General features: G+C 42.6%; 3 protein-coding genes across 3 annotated transcripts; all 3 read right to left on the reverse strand.

Moving 5' to 3' along the window:
* Window positions 1-2,686: 2,686 nt before the first annotated feature.
* Window positions 2,687-5,882, reverse strand: LOC110970608 (odorant receptor 131-2-like). Its single transcript, XM_051944229.1, has 2 exons — window positions 5,826-5,882; window positions 2,687-3,637 (listed from the first exon to the last, which is right to left on the reverse strand). Exons 1-2 carry the CDS (start codon window positions 5,880-5,882, stop codon window positions 2,687-2,689), a joined length of 1,008 nt encoding a protein of 335 aa, XP_051800189.1.
* Window positions 5,883-9,423: 3,541 nt separating this feature from the next.
* LOC127532488 (odorant receptor 131-2-like) lies at window positions 9,424-10,580 on the reverse strand. Its single transcript, XM_051944230.1, has 2 exons — window positions 10,560-10,580; window positions 9,424-10,374 (listed from the first exon to the last, which is right to left on the reverse strand). Exons 1-2 carry the CDS (start codon window positions 10,578-10,580, stop codon window positions 9,424-9,426), a joined length of 972 nt encoding a protein of 323 aa, XP_051800190.1.
* Window positions 10,581-12,590: 2,010 nt separating this feature from the next.
* Window positions 12,591-14,518, reverse strand: LOC127532489 (odorant receptor 131-2-like). Its single transcript, XM_051944231.1, has 2 exons — window positions 14,438-14,518; window positions 12,591-13,541 (listed from the first exon to the last, which is right to left on the reverse strand). Exons 1-2 carry the CDS (start codon window positions 14,516-14,518, stop codon window positions 12,591-12,593), a joined length of 1,032 nt encoding a protein of 343 aa, XP_051800191.1.
* Window positions 14,519-15,362: the final 844 nt, after the last annotated feature.

Consider the following 15,362-nt stretch of genomic DNA (forward strand, 5'->3'; position numbering starts at 1 on the left):
GGAGTGGGCGTCTAGGTGCACCACCTCCTGGTGGTGTAGACTAGCTCTGGGGACATGGAAGGTCACCTCACTGGTGGGGAAGGAACCTGAGCTGGTGCGGGAGGTGGAGCAATACCGCCTAGATATAGTTGAGGTCGCCTCTACGAACAGTAAGAGTTCCAGAACCAAAATCCTGGACAGCGGTTGGACTCTCTCCTTTAATGGAGTCGCCCAAGGTGAGAGAAGGGAAAACTCTGACTGTTGTCTATGCTTATGCAACGAACAACAGTTCATAATTTTACCTGGTAGCTCAAGGTAGCTCATAATTTTACCTGGTACCAGAGCACCTTAGGCCAAAGGTCGATGATTGACTTGCAATCAATCGTGTCATCAGACCTGCGGCCTCATGTCTCAGACACTTGAGTAAAAACAGGTACAGAGCTGTCAACTGATCACCATCTGGTGGCGAGTTGGATTCAGTGGTGGGGAAGGCTGCCAAACAGACCTGATAAACCCAAACTTGTAGTGAGGTCAAACTGGGAATGTCTGGATTGGTGCAGCATCAGCAGTAATGCGGGCGTTGTATCAAACTGTCGTGGTGAAGAGGGAGCTGAACCGTAAGGAAAAGCTCTCAATTCACCGGTCTGTCTATGTCCCAACCCTCACCTACTGTACGGTCATGAGGTCTGGGTATGGACCGAAAGAACGAGATCACGGATACAAGCGGCTGAAATAAACTTCCTCCGTAGGGTGGCTGGGCTCAGCCTTAGCGATAGGGTGAGAAGCTCAGACATCTGGAGGGAGCTCGGAGTAGAGCCGCTGTTCCTTTGCGTCGAAAGAAGCCAGTTGAGGTGGTTTGGCCATCTGATTTGGATGCCTCTGGGGAGGCTTTGTTTGGAGGTTTTCCAAACACATCCACCTGGAGGAGACGGCTGCCTGCCACGGTTGCTCTCTGTCGTTGTGTCTGTTTTAGAAATTTGGTACTTTGTATTTTTTTGCTATTTTCATTTTACTACTATCCTCTGTGTAATTGTATATATTCCACGAACCTTTCTCTATTGTTTATTGTTCTCTGGCAAAATAACTTCCACCAGGATGAAAAAGTAGATCTTATCTTTTCTTATCTTAACTGGTTACCAATGTTACTGTTCAGTCTGTCAGCATATTTGAGTGTGTGTGTCTGTGGCTTTCACAATACACAATGGCCTTTTTGCAGTAAAAGCATCAGGAGGATATTTAGGAGGGAAAATCAACACACAGAGTGAATGCATCTGACTTTTTTCAGAGATTTCAATAACTTAACAATGTTCAAAAAAATCATTGTGCCTATTTACTATATGCATTCTTTTAAAAAAAAATAAATAAATCAGGCGGCTGCAGTGAAAATGCTATAACACCATAAAACAGTGGATAGCTTTTTTATTTATTTGCACAATATTGTTTTAAATAATAGAAATGTCTTTGTATTTCTTGAAAAATCCATCACACCTGTATTTTCAATTTAAAAAGTCAGTGTTGAAATACATTCATTTTATTGGTTTATGTTTTCTTGCAGTGGTATTAAGAACCATAGAACATCAGTGGCATTGGTATCGATTGCCAAATTACTGGTGTCTTCAGATCTCTAACAGTATCATTAAGTGACTGTATGAAAATGTTCTGCTGGAATTTAAACCTTCATGTTTTCTTTCTGTACCTCTGCATAAATCACTGACCTCTTTTGATTCGGCACTTATTATCATAGACTATTTTCTACATCGTACATCATGTGTATGCTTTATGTTTCATTTCTGTTGTCTGGTTAATCTATGTCTATGTCATTTTTTTTTACATATCTGTCACAGTGGTTATGATTTCTCACATTAGTCTGTTCTGAATTCTTCAGAGTTCTGAATAAAAACTTGACCTCTGGATGTGCTTTTAAAAAATTGTATTTTACATTGCACCCTCATTTGTCTTTTGCAGTTTAGTCTTATCTGTATTATTTTTCAACCTCATGTCAAAGTCCCAGATTTTCTTCAAACACAATAAATTTCTTCTGATGTTATTTTGTTTTCAATCATCCCTTCTTGTAAAATTCTTTCAAACTGTAGTTACACCAACTATAATATGAAGAAAATAACAAACAAGAAAAGGTAACCATCAGTCCCTTTATTAATCACACAATTGTTCCCAATTCGTGGCTTAAATATTTTCTATGTCACAAATATTTTTCTTTTCCTGGCAGAAACGCAGCAGATAAAAACTCCAGTGAAAAATGAGACAGATGTTTGGAAAGGTTGAAGGTATTTTTCAGATGAGGTGGCTGATGCTGTGCAGGACAGAGAACCAGGCAGAGTTAGTTTCCTTCAGAGAGCAGCAGAGGAAAAAAGCAGCAGATAATCTTCACAACTCAACATGATCAGTGTTATAGCTGACAGTAAAAATTCAAATGTAATGTAACAATCACAAATAATATATTCTCAGTAAGAACAATAACACTTTGTTGTGACAGGATTCTGCTGTCGCAGAGGATTTAAGACAGACTGACAACACAACAGAACAACATTCTCAAAACAATGTAATGTTTGTGAAGCTCATTCAGAAGCTTTCAAGTTAAATCAAGGATTTGGAAGCTTTAGGATGTTATTTACAATTTATACCACATATACAGACATATGTAAAGCTTCATCCATTTACATTGAAGCCAAGGATGAGACCTCAGACTTTACTTTGACACCTGTCGGCAGCAGAGGTAGAACATGAGGACAGGCCTGATGCTCTGATCTCTGAGGCCGTAGATGAGTGAACTCAGACATCTGGGCACAATGAAAGTAAACATATAAACAAGAATCTGGATGCGGACAAGCACAATTCTGACCACTACTGTTGACAGAGCAATGAGCAGTGGAGTGTAAATGGTGGAGGAGAGGCTGAGGCCCAACTGCACCAGATGCAGCAGCAGTGTGTTTCGAGCCTTATGGGCTGAAGCTTTGTCTGCAGAGGCCGACCTGGCTGCTGCTGCAACACCAATATAGGAGGAAATGATGGCCACACCGGCTGATGTGAACACAAAACCTGTGAATGCTCTGCTATAAGCTTCAGATATTGGTCCAACAAACATGTTTATACTCGAACAGAATCCTTTGACCTGTAGATTCAGCAGGTCGTCAAAAGGAAGCTCCAACAGCAGAAGAAGTCGAATGAGAACATTCAGAAAAGAAAACATCCAAATCAAAATGACTGACACATCTGTGTTTCTGACAGTGACAATATCAGCATGTCTCAGTGGGTAACACACAGCAACATATCTCTCCACAGACATCACCACCAGAGTGAGAGGAGAGATCACAGTGGTGAGATTAGTGAGCTGGGTGAGAAATCCACACACAGGATACGTCATTATTACTCTATCAGCAGCCAACAGGAACAGAACCTGACTCAGAACCAGCTGCACAGTTTCAGCAAACAACAGGTTATACAGCAGAATGTAGCGAGCAGTCTCACAAAACACAGTTTTACTCCTCAGAGTGAACAACATGATCCCGTTAATGTAGAGAAACACACAGGATGGAATTGTAGACAGAGATGAAACCATCAGAATCTCAAGGAACCTGTCATCCTGAGCTTCACTGTGCACAGAATCATTGGCATGAGACATTTTAGAAGTGAACTGAAGCTGTCATTGTCCCTGGAAATAAAACACAAAGACAGTCTGACAGTTTGTATTCATACCATGAAGATCCAGAGTCAGCACAGACATCTGTTGAATCTGCAGGTTGGAGGCTGTTCTGGTTTCCAGGTGAGCAGTGCTGGACTGCAGGGTTTCTCCTGTCACACACTGGATATGAGCTTCGTCCTCACAAACATCTCACGTGACTTCATCACCTGTCCACAGGGCTAACAGCCAATCAACAGTTATTTCCTGAAAGAAGGAGCTGTTGTGTCCTTGGTGACATGTGGTGATGTTTTAATTTGTTGTTGTGTGTCAGTCTGAGTCAATTCAGACAGAATCCAGGAAATATGTTGCGTCTCCCAAAAGACTGACCTGGGAAATCCTTTCAAGGTTTCAGTGTACTTGGAGTTATTAATATAATTGCCATCGCCGTGAAAGGTGGTAAAGACAAAGACAGCATTGTTTCTTTCAGATCTGAATGACAAGAGCTGGTGCCAAATTTTGATTATTATCCCTTGAATTAGGAGAAAAATGCAAACTTTTCAAACAACACTCATGTTGGGGACCTAGAAAATTCCTGAAAATGGGTATATAAATGTATCAATATTTCCTTGTGAAAATATAGTTAGTGTTAAATATCTGACTAACTTTTTAGGCTTTTAATGTCAGTGGAACCTAATGTGTGGAATATGTGGCAAGACAAGGTTCCAGTTTTTTCGATTTAACAACATGGGAAATAAGTGTTATGTTGATGATGACTGAGTTGAGTTGCTGCCATGTAGGGGAAGGCTTCTTCATGGATCAGTGGTGGCTACCAGGATGGCGGACTCCCAAAAAGTCCCCCATAAGGATGGAATGAAAGAGTGGATCGAACATACTATCGGTCTGAAGGGTTGGAGCCCATGAAAAGCTGACATGCTTGCAATGACCAACAGGCCATGGCCTGAAATTAGGTGATTCAGAAACACTCAGCTGGTATCTGTTAATACGGTGCTAATATGCAAGGAATGGCCAGAGAATAGGCCGAAGAAGAAGATTCGGGATGCTGTCAGAACTTGCTGGAAGTGGAACCAGGATCAACACCATTTCTCAGCCAACAGCACTGCATCAGTGTGTAAAGGTCTGAAACATGTCACAAATTACAAGCTGCCACCAGCCACCTCTGCTAGGAGCCAACAGCTGGCTGATGACCTGAACCTGTTCTACTGTAGATTTTAAAAGAACTATCTTACACCCCACACCGACCCTCTCTCCGCACAGCCATCAACACTTTCTGCAGCCCGGCTTACCGCCCCCTCTCCCTACCTTCCTGCCACCCTACATGCACTCAAAATCTGTGAAGAAGACGTCTGTCAGCTCGTCAGGAGACAAAAGAGCCAGAAAGCACAAGGCCCAGACCGAGTCTCACCTGCCTGCCTGAAAGTCTGTGCAGACCAGCTTTCATGTGTCAGATTTTCAACAGATCACTGGAGCAGTGTGAGGTTTCTTCCTGCTTCGAATGCTTCAACATCATCGTGGTCACCAAGAAACCCAAGATCACATTGCTGAATGACTACAGACCCATCGTTTCAACGTCTGCGGTCATGAAGTCTTTTGAGAGACTGGTGTTGGTCCACCTGGAAGACATTACCAGACTCCTTCTGGACCCCTTGCAATTTGCCTACCGAGTAAACAGGTCAGTGGATGATGCAGTCAAAATGGGACTGCATTACACGCTGCAGCATCTTGACAGATCGGGAACCTACGTGAGGATTCAGTTGATGGACTTCAGCTTGGCCTTCAACATGATCATCTCCTCCCAAACTCACCGAGCTGTCAATGCCAGCCTCCACCTGTCAGTGGATCACCAGCTTCCTGACAGCCAGACAGCAGTGGGTGAGGCTGGCCACCTTCACATCTGGCACCTGCACAATCATCACTGGTGTCCCCCAGGGATATGTTCTCTCCCCTCTGCTCTTCTTACTGTACACCACCAACTGCACCTCCGCACAACCCTCTGTGAAGCTCCTGAAATTTGCAGACAACACCACTGTTGTTGGACTCATCCAGGACAGTGATGAGTCTGCATACAGAGAGGAGGTCGAGCGGCTGGCTGTCTGGTGCAGCCTCAACAAGCTTGAACTGAACACGCTTAGAACAGTGGAGATGACAGTGAACTTCAGGAAGAACAACCCTGCACTCACTCCCTCACCTTCCCGGACAGCACTGTGGCTGCTGTGGAGTCCTTCAGGTTCCTGGGCATGACCATCTCTCAGGACCTGAAGTGGGAGCCCCACATAGCGTCTATGGTGAAGAAGGTCCAACAGAGACGGTACTTCCTCTGTCAGCTGTGGAAGGTCAATCTGCCACAGGAGCTGCTGATCCGGTTCTACTCAGCAGTCAATGAGTCGGTTCTGTGTTCCTCTATCGCTGTCTGGTTCGGTTCTGCTACCAAATCAGACATGAGGAGTCTGCAACGGGCAGTCCGCACTGCTGAGAGGATCATTGGAGCCTCTCCTTCTCCCCTCCAGGGCTTGTACTCCTCCAGAATAAGGAAAAGGGCAGGAAATAACCTCTCCAACTCCTCCCAGCCAGGGCAACGCCTTTTTTAACTGCTGCCCTCCGACCGCTGCCTCAGAACTCTGAACACCAGAACATTGAGGCACCGGAGAAGCTTTTTCTCACAAGTCATCTCCCTCATGAACACTGGACCAGTAAACCACAAACTGACTTTTGAAAATACCAGACTCGTGCAATATTCAAACCCATACAATTCATGTGCAGTACTTTAATTTATGTGCAAGTCTTTACAGCCCATTTGCAATAATGTAATTTATTTTACTTAATATGTAGATATAATGCTGCTGTTTTTGTAGTTTGTTTTTTGTAGTCCCCACCATGAATTGCCACCTTATCGTAGTGGAGGGGTTTGAGTGTCCCTGTGATACTGGGAGTCATGTTGTCCAGAGCAATAGCCCCTGGTAGGATCTCCCAAGGCAAATTGGTCCTGGGGGACGGACCAGACACAGAGCGATTCAGAAAACCCCGATGACAGCAAGGATAAGGAAAGTCACTACCTCGCCCGTAGTGTCTGGTCAGGTGCTATGTGAATTAGGGGTTTGGCAGGAGTGGGCGTCTCGGTGCACCACCTCCTGGTGGTGTAGACTAGCTCTGGGGACATGGAAGGTCACCTCACTGGTGGGGAAGGAACCTGAGCTGGTGCGGGAGGTGGAGCAATACCGCCTAGATATAGTTGAGGTCGCCTCTACGAACAGTAAGAGTTCCAGAACCAAAATCCTGGACAGCGGTTGGACTCTCTCCTTTAATGGAGTCACCCAAGGTGAGAGAAGGGAAAACTCTGACTGTTGTCCATGCTTATGCAACGAACAGCAGTTATTAATTTTACCTGGTAGCTCAAGGTAGCTCATAATTTTACCTGGTACCAGAGCACCTTAGGCCAAAGGTCGATGATTGACTTGCAATCAATCGTGTCATCAGACCTGCGGCCTCATGTCTCAGACACTTGAATAAAAACAGGTACAGAGCTGTCAACTGATCACCACCTGGTGGCGAGTTGGATTCAGTGGTAGGGAAGGCTGCCAAACAGACCTGATAAACCCAAACTTGTAGTGAGGTCAAACTGGGAATGTCTGGATTGGTGCAGCATCAGCAGTAATGCGGGCGTTGTATCAAACTGTCGTGGTGAAGAGTGAGCTGAGCCGTAAGGCAAAGCTCTCAATTCACCGGTCTATCTATGTCCCAACCCTCACCTACTGTACGGTCATGAGGTCTGGGTATGGACCGAAAGAACGAGATCACGGATACAAGCGGCTGAAATAAACTTCCTCCGTAGGGTGGCTGGGCTCAGCCTTAGAGATAGGGTGAGAAGCTCAGACATCTGGAGGGAGCTCGGAGTAGAGCCGCTGTTTCTTTGCCTCGAAAGGAGCCAGTTGAGGTGGTTTGGCCATCTGATTTGGATGCCTCTGGGAAGGCTTTGTTTGGAGGTTTTCCAAACACATCCACCTGGAGGAGACGGCTGCCTGCCACGGTTGCTCTCTGTCGTTGTGCCTGTTTTAGAAATTTGATACTTTGTATTTTTTGCTATTTTCATTTTACTACTATCCTCTGTGTAATTGTATATATTCCACTAACCTTTCTCTATTGTTTATTGTTCTCTGGCAAAATAACTTCCACCAGGATAAAAAAGTAGATCTTATCTTATCTTTTCTTATCTTAACTGGTTACCAATGTTACTGTTCAGTCTGTCAGCATATTTGAGTGTGTGTGTCTGTGGCTTTCACAATACACAATGGCCTTTTCGCAGTAAAAGCATCAGGAGGATATTTAGGAGGGGAAATCAACACACAGAGTGAATGCATCTGACTTTTTTCAGAGATTTCAATAACTTAACAATGTTCAAAAAAATCATTGTGCCTATTTACTATATGCATTCTTTTTTTTAAAAAAATATCAGGCGGCTGCAGTGAAAATGCTATAACACCATAAAACAGTGGATAGCTTTTTTATTTATTTGCACAATATTGTTTTAAATAATAGAAATGTCTTTGTATTTCTTGAAAAATCCATCACACCTGTATTTTCAATTTAAAAAGTCAGTGTTGAAATACATTCATTTTATTGGTTTATGTTTTCTTGCAGTGGTATTAAGAACCATAGAACATCAGTGGCATTGGTATCGACTGCCAAATTACTGGTGTCTTCAGATCTCTAACAGTATCATTAAGTGACTGTATGAAAATGCTCTGCTGGACTTTAAATCTTCATGTTTTCTTTCTGTACCTCTGCATAAATCACTGACCTCTTTTGATTCGGCACTTATTATCATAGACTATTTTCTACATCGTACATCATGTGTATGCTTTATGTTTCATTTCTGTTGTCTGGTTAATCTATGTCTATGTCATTTTTTTTTACATATTTGTCGCAGTGGTTATGATTTCTCACATTAGTCTGTTCTGAATTCTTCAGAGTTCTGAATAAAAACTTGACCTTTGGATGTGCTTTTTATAAATTGTATTTTACGTTGCACCCTCATTTCTCTTTTGAAGTTTAGTCTTATCTGCATTGTTTTTCAGCTTCATGTCAAAGTCCCAGATTTTCTTCAAACACAATAATTTGTTCAGATGTTATTTTGTTTTCAATCATCCCTTCTTGTAAAATTCTTTCAAACTGTAGTTACACCAACTATAATATGAAGAAAATAACAAACAAGAAAAGGTAACCATCAGTCCCTTTATTAATCACACAACTGTTCCTAATTCGTGGCTTAAATATTTTCTATGTCACAAATATTTTTCTTTTCCTGGCAGAAACGCAGCAGATAAAAACTCCAGTGAAAAATGAGACAGATGTTTGGAAAGGTTGAAGGTATTTTTCAGATGAGGTGGCTGATGCTGTGCAGGACAGAGAACCTGGCAGAGTTAGTTTCCTTCAGAGAGCAGCAGAGGAAAAAAGCAGCAGATAATCTTCACAACTCAACATGATCAGTGTTATAGCTGACAGTAAAAATTCAAATGTAATGTAACAATCACAAATAATATATTCTCAATAAGAACAATAACACTTTGTTGTGACAGGATTCTGCTGTCGCAGAGGGTTTAAGACAGACTGACAACACAACAGAACAACATTCTCAAAACAATGTAATGTTTGTGAAGCTCATTCAGAAGCTTTCAAGTTAAATCAAGGATTTGGAAGCTTTAGGATGTTATTTACAATTTATACCACATTTACAGACACATATCGAGTGTTGTCCATTTACATTGAAGCCAAGGATGAGACCTCAGACTTTACTTTGACACCCGTCGGCAGCAGAGGTAGAACATGAGGACAGGCCTGATGCTCTGATCTCTGAGGCCGTAGATGAGTGAACTCAGACATCTGGGCACAATGAAAATAAACATATAAACAAGAGTCTGGATGCGGACAAGCACAATTCTGACCACTACTGTTGACAGAGCAATGAGCAGTGGAGAGTAAATGGTGGAGGAGAGGCTGAGGCCCAACTGCACCAGATGCAGCAGCAGTGTGTTTCGAGCCTTATGGGCTGAAGCTTTGTCTGCAGAGGCCGACCTGGCTGCTGCTGCAACACCAATATAGGAGGAAATGATGGCCACACCGGCTGATGTGAACACAAAACCTGTGAATGCTTTGCTATAAGCTTCAGATATTGGTCCAACAAACATGTTTTTGCTCGAACAGAATCCTTTGACCTGGAGATTCAGCAGGTCGTCAAAAGGAAGCTCCAACAGCAGAAGAAGTCGAATGAGAACATTCAGAAAAGAAAACATCCAAATCAAAATGACTGACACATCTGTGTTTCTGACAGTGACAATATCAGCATGTCTCAGTGGGTAACACACAGCAACATATCTCTCCACAGACATCACCACCAGAGTGAGAGGAGAGATCACAGTGGTGAGAATAGTGAGCTGGGTGAGAAATCCACACACAGGATACGTCATTATTACTCTAGCAGCAGCCAACAGGAACAGAACCTGACTCACAACCAGCTGCACAGTTTCAGCAAACAACAGGTTATACAGCAGAATGTAGCGAGCAGTCTCACAAAACACAGTTTTACTCCTCAGAGTGAACAACATGATCCCGTTAATGTAGAGAAACACACAGGATGGAATTGTAGACAGAGATGAAACCATCAGAATCTCAAGGAACCTGTCATCCTGAGCTTCACTGTGCACAGAATCATTGGCATGAGACATTTTAGAAGTGAACTGAAGCTGTCATTGTCCCTGGAAATAAAACACAAAGACAGTCTGACAGTTTGTATTCATACCATGAAGATCCAGAGTCAGCACAGACATCTGTTGAATCTGCAGGTTGGAGGCTGTTCTGGTTTCCAGGTGAGCAGTGCTGGACTGCAGGGTTTCTCCAGTCACACACTGGATATGAGCTTCGTCCTCACAAACATCTCACGTGACTTCATCACCTGTCCACAGGGCTAACAGCCAATCACCAGTTATTTCCTGAAAGAAAGAGCTGTTGTGTCCTTGGTGACATGTGGTGATGTTTTAATTTGTTGTTGTGTGTCAGTCTGAGTCAATTCAGACAGAATCCAGGAAATATGTTGCGTCTCCCAAAAGACTGACCTGGGAAATCCTTTCAAGGTTTCAGTGTACTTGGAGTTATTAATATAATTGCCATCGCCGTGAAAGGTGGTAAAGACAAAGACAGCATTGTTTCTTTCAGATCTGAATGACAAGAGCTGGTGCCAAATTTTGATTATTATCCCTTGAATTAGGAGAAAAAATGCAAACTTTTCAAACAACACTCATGTTGGGGACCTAGAAAATTCCTGAAAATGGGTATATAAATGTATCAATATTTCCTTGTGAAAATATAGTTAGTGTTAAATATCTGACTAACTTTTTAGGCTTTTAATGTCAGTGGAATCTAATGTGTGGAATATGTGGCAAGACAAGGTTCCAGTTTTTTCGATTTAACAACATGGGAAATAAGTGTTATGTTGATGATGACTGAGCTGAGTTGCTGCCATGTAGGGGAAGGCTTCTTCATGGATCAGTGGTGGCTACCAGGATGGCGGACTCCCAAAAAGTCCCCCATAAGGATGGAATGAAAGAGTGGATCGAACATCCTATCGGTCTGAAGGGTTGGAGCCCATGAAAAGCTGACATGCTTGCAATGACCAACAGGCCATGGCCTGAAATTAGGTGATTCAGAAACACTCAGCTGGTATCTGTTAATACGGTGCTAATATGCAAGGAATGGCCAGAGAATAGGCCGAAGAAGAAGATTCGGGATGCTGTCAGAACTTGCTGGAAGTGGAACCAGGATCAGCACCATTTCTCAGCCAACAACCCTGCATCAGTGTGTAAAGGTCTGAAACATATCACAAATTACAAGCCTTATCATTAAGTGACTGTATGAAAATGCTCTGCTGGACTTTAAACCTTCATGTTTTCTTTCTGTACCTCTGCATAAATCACTGACCTCTTTTGATTCGGCACTTATTATCATAGACTATTTTCTACATCGTACATCATGTGTATGCTTTATGTTTCATTTCTGTTGTCTGGATAATCTATGTCTATGTCTTTTTTTTTACATATCTGTTGCAGTGGTTATGATTTCTCACATTAGTCTGTTCTGAATTCTTCAGAGTTCTGAATAAAAACTTGACCTTTGGATGTGCTTTTTATAAATTGTATTTTACATTGCACCCTCATTTCTCTTTTGAAGTTTAGTCTTATCTGCATTGTTTTTCAGCTTCATGTCAAAGTCCCAGATTTTCTTCAAACACAATAAATTTCTTCTGATGTTATTTTGTTTTCAATCATCCCTTCTTGTAAAATTCTTTCAAACTGTAGTTACACCAACTATAATATGAAGAAAATAACAAACAAGAAAAGGTAACCATCAGTCCCTTTATTAATCACACAATTGTTCCCAATTCGTGGCTTAAATATTTTCTATGTCACAAATATTTTTCTTTTCCTGGCAGAAACGCAGCAGATAAAAACTCCAGTGAAAAATGAGACAGATGTTTGGAAAGGTTGAAGGTATTTTTCAGATGAGGTGGCTGATGCTGTGCAGGACAGAGAACCAGGCAGAGTTAGTTTCCTTCAGAGAGCAGCAGAGGAAAAAAGCAGCAGATAATCTTCACAACTCAACATGATCAGTGTTATAGCTGACAGTAAAAATTCAAATGTAATGTAACAATCACAAATAATATATTCTCAATAAGAACAATAACACTTTGTTGTGACAGGACTCTGCTGTCGCAGAGGGTTTAAGACAGACTGACAACCAACAGAACAACATTCTCAAAACAATGTTTGTGAAGCTCATTCAGAAGCTTTCAAGTTAAATCAAGGATTTGGAAGCTTTAGGATGTTATTTACAATTTATACCACATTTACAGACACATATCGAGTGTTGTCCATTTACATTGAAGCCAAGGATGAGACCTCAGACTTTACTTTGACACCCGTCGGCAGCAGAGGTAGAACATGAGGACAGGCCTGATGCTCTGATCTCTGAGGCCGTAGATGAGTGAACTCAGACATCTGGGCACAATGAAAGTAAACATATAAACAAGAATCTGGATGCGGACAAGCACAATTCTGACCACTACTGTTGACAGAGCAATGAGCAGTGGAGAGTAAATGGTGGAGGAGAGGCTGAGGCCCAACTGCACCAGATGCAGCAGCAGTGTGTTTCGAGCCTTATGGGCTGAAGCTTTGTCTGCAGAGGCCGACCTGGCTGCTGCTGCAACACCAATATAGGAGGAAATGATGGCCACACCGGCTGATGTGAACACAAAACCTGTGAATGCTCTGCTATAAGCTTCAGATATTGGTCCAACAAACATGTTTATACTCGAACAGAATCCTCTGACCTGTAGATTCAGCAGGTCGTCAAAAGGAAGCTCCAACAGCAGAAGAAGTCGAATGAGAACATTCAGAAAAGAAAACATCCAAATCAAAATGATGGCCACATCTGTGTTTCTGACAGTGACAATATCAGCATGCCTCAGTGGGTAACACACAGCAACATATCTCTCCACAGACATCACCACCAGAGTGAGAGGAGAGATCACAGTGGTGAGAATAGTGAGCTGGGTGAGAAATCCACATAGAGGATATGTCATTATTACTCTAGCAGCAGCCAACAGGAACAAAACCTGACTCACAACCAGCTGCACAGTTTCAGCAAACAGCAGGTTATACAGCAGAATGTAGCGAGCAGTCTCACAAAACACAGTTTTACTCCTCAGAGTGAACAACATGATCCCGTTAATGTAGAGAAACACACAGGATGGAATTGTAGACAGAGATGAAACCATCAGAATCTCAAGGAACCTGTCATCCTGAGCTTCACTGTGCACAGAATCATTGGCATGAGACATTTTAGAAGTGAACAGAAGCTCTCATTGTCCCTGGAAATAAAACACAAAGACAGTCTGACAGTTTGTATTCATACCATGAAGATCCAGAGTCAGCACAGACATCTGTTGAATCTGCAGGTTGGAGGCTGTTCTGGTTTCCAGGTGAGCAGTGCTGGACTGCAGGGTTTCTCCTGTCACACACTGGATATGAGCTTCGTCCTCACAAACATCTCACGTGACTTCATCACCTGTCCACAGGGCTAACAGCCAATCAACAGTTATTTCCTCCTGAATTACAGACATCAGAAAGAAGGAGCTGTTGTGTCCTTGGTGACATGTGGTGATGTTTTAATTTGTTGTTGTGTGTCAGTCTGAGTCAATTCAGACAGAATCCAGGAAATATGTTGCGTCTCCCAAAAAACTGACCTGGGAAATCCTTTCAAGGGTTCAGTGCACTTGGAATTATTAATATAATTGCCATCGCCATGAAAGGCGGTAAAGACAAAGACAGCATTGTTTCTTTCAGATCTGAATGGCCAGAGCTGGTGCAAAATTTTAATTATTATCCCTCACATTTTCTGGTCTGTGTTAGATGTACTAGAAAGGTGGACACAGAGAATGAGGTCAGCCATGGAAGTCCAATGAAACCAATGGATTCAAGAGTGTGGTCCAGTTGATGAGGTAGGAGGTTGGAAGGTCTGGTATTGATGATGGCACAGAAGACGGACTGTTCAGTGGATTACAGCCAAGGGAAGCGGTGCACAAAAAGCATTGTTATCATGGCCAAGAGTAAGGGTGTAAAAACTACTCTTTCAGAGTCTGAGAGTCGAGCACTGGCCATTACTCTTCAAAATCTTGGAAACATTTATGAGCAGACAGCTCAAGCCCTTGGCAGAAGTGTCCGTACAACAAAGACAGATCCTGCAGAAACTTGCCTCGCTCAGGACGTCTATCTGGTCTAACTGCAAGAGCCAAGAATCTGATGAGAAAGGCCCAAAGTAAAAGATACCAGTCATGCCCGCAATTCAGCCAGAGGCTGAAAAATCTTGCAGAAGATGCTTCGAAGAGCACTGTGCATAGTTATATGACACAAACTTTGGGTCTGAAACTGCAAAAGGAAAAGAGACTGGCTTTCACAAAGAGATACGTAAGTCTGACTCCAAATAACTGGAAGAACTGGATTTTCTCTGATGAATGCCCACTCTACTTATTTGCGACACCCAACAACCACAACAACCGTATCAATAAAGCTGATTGTGAAAAATTACCATCTTCAGAGCAAGTGAAATTTAGTGCCCATAGTATGGTTTGGGGGACAATGTCTGCTTCAGGTCTCTCAGAGCTGCACATTTTGCCTCAAGGTACCACTGTTAATGCACAATATTATATCACCAACATTCTGGAAGAGGTACTACTTCCAGGGCTTGTGACTGAATGGAAAATGTTTAACAGATGTTTGAAATTGGCATTTATGCAAGATGGCGCCCCTGCTCACATTGCCCGTATGACCCAGCTCTGAGCGTCTACCTAGCTTTCTGTGTAAGGTGGAATGGCCATCAAACTCCTCTGACCTCAACCCACTTGGGAACTGTTGAACTGTGGAATCCTGAACAGTCACATCTTTACCAGTCCACCACCGACCACCATGAAACAGATCAACTCTAGGGCTGTGAGAGTGGGAAAAGATAGAATCACCCACATTCGAGAACCTTGTACATTCCATGTCTGAAAGACGGAAAATCATGACCAAAGCGAAAGGGGACCTTATGGTATTATTAATTATAGAGGTTAACCTGATGAATTTAGACCAAAATTTTTGACAAAAAGATACATGAAACCCCAACACATTTCAGGATTTAG

The sequence above is a fragment of the Acanthochromis polyacanthus genome, chromosome 23 (assembly GCF_021347895.1).
Source record: "Acanthochromis polyacanthus isolate Apoly-LR-REF ecotype Palm Island chromosome 23, KAUST_Apoly_ChrSc, whole genome shotgun sequence".
Taxonomy (NCBI): Eukaryota; Metazoa; Chordata; class Actinopteri; family Pomacentridae; genus Acanthochromis; species Acanthochromis polyacanthus.

Bases quoted from the DNA above. Each gene is read 5' to 3' on its own strand.
- LOC127532489 (XM_051944231.1), bottom strand. From the start codon at position 14,518: ATGACTGGTATCTTTTACTTTGGGCCTTTCTCATCAGATTCTTGGCTC. The intron at 13,542-14,437 runs GCAAGTTTCTGC...GGACAATGAGAG, and splicing joins AGATAGACGTCCTGAGCGAG to CTTCTGTTCACTTCTAAAAT.
- LOC127532488 (XM_051944230.1), bottom strand. From the start codon at position 10,580: ATGAAGTCACGTGAGATGTTT. The intron at 10,375-10,559 runs GTGAGGACGAAG...GGACAATGACAG, and splicing joins TGAAGTCACGTGAGATGTTT to CTTCAGTTCACTTCTAAAAT.
- LOC110970608 (XM_051944229.1), bottom strand. From the start codon at position 5,882: ATGGTCATGCCCAGGAACCTGAAGGACTCCACAGCAGCCACAGTGCTG. The intron at 3,638-5,825 runs GTGAGGGAGTGA...GGACAATGACAG, and splicing joins CCACAGTGCTGTCCGGGAAG to CTTCAGTTCACTTCTAAAAT.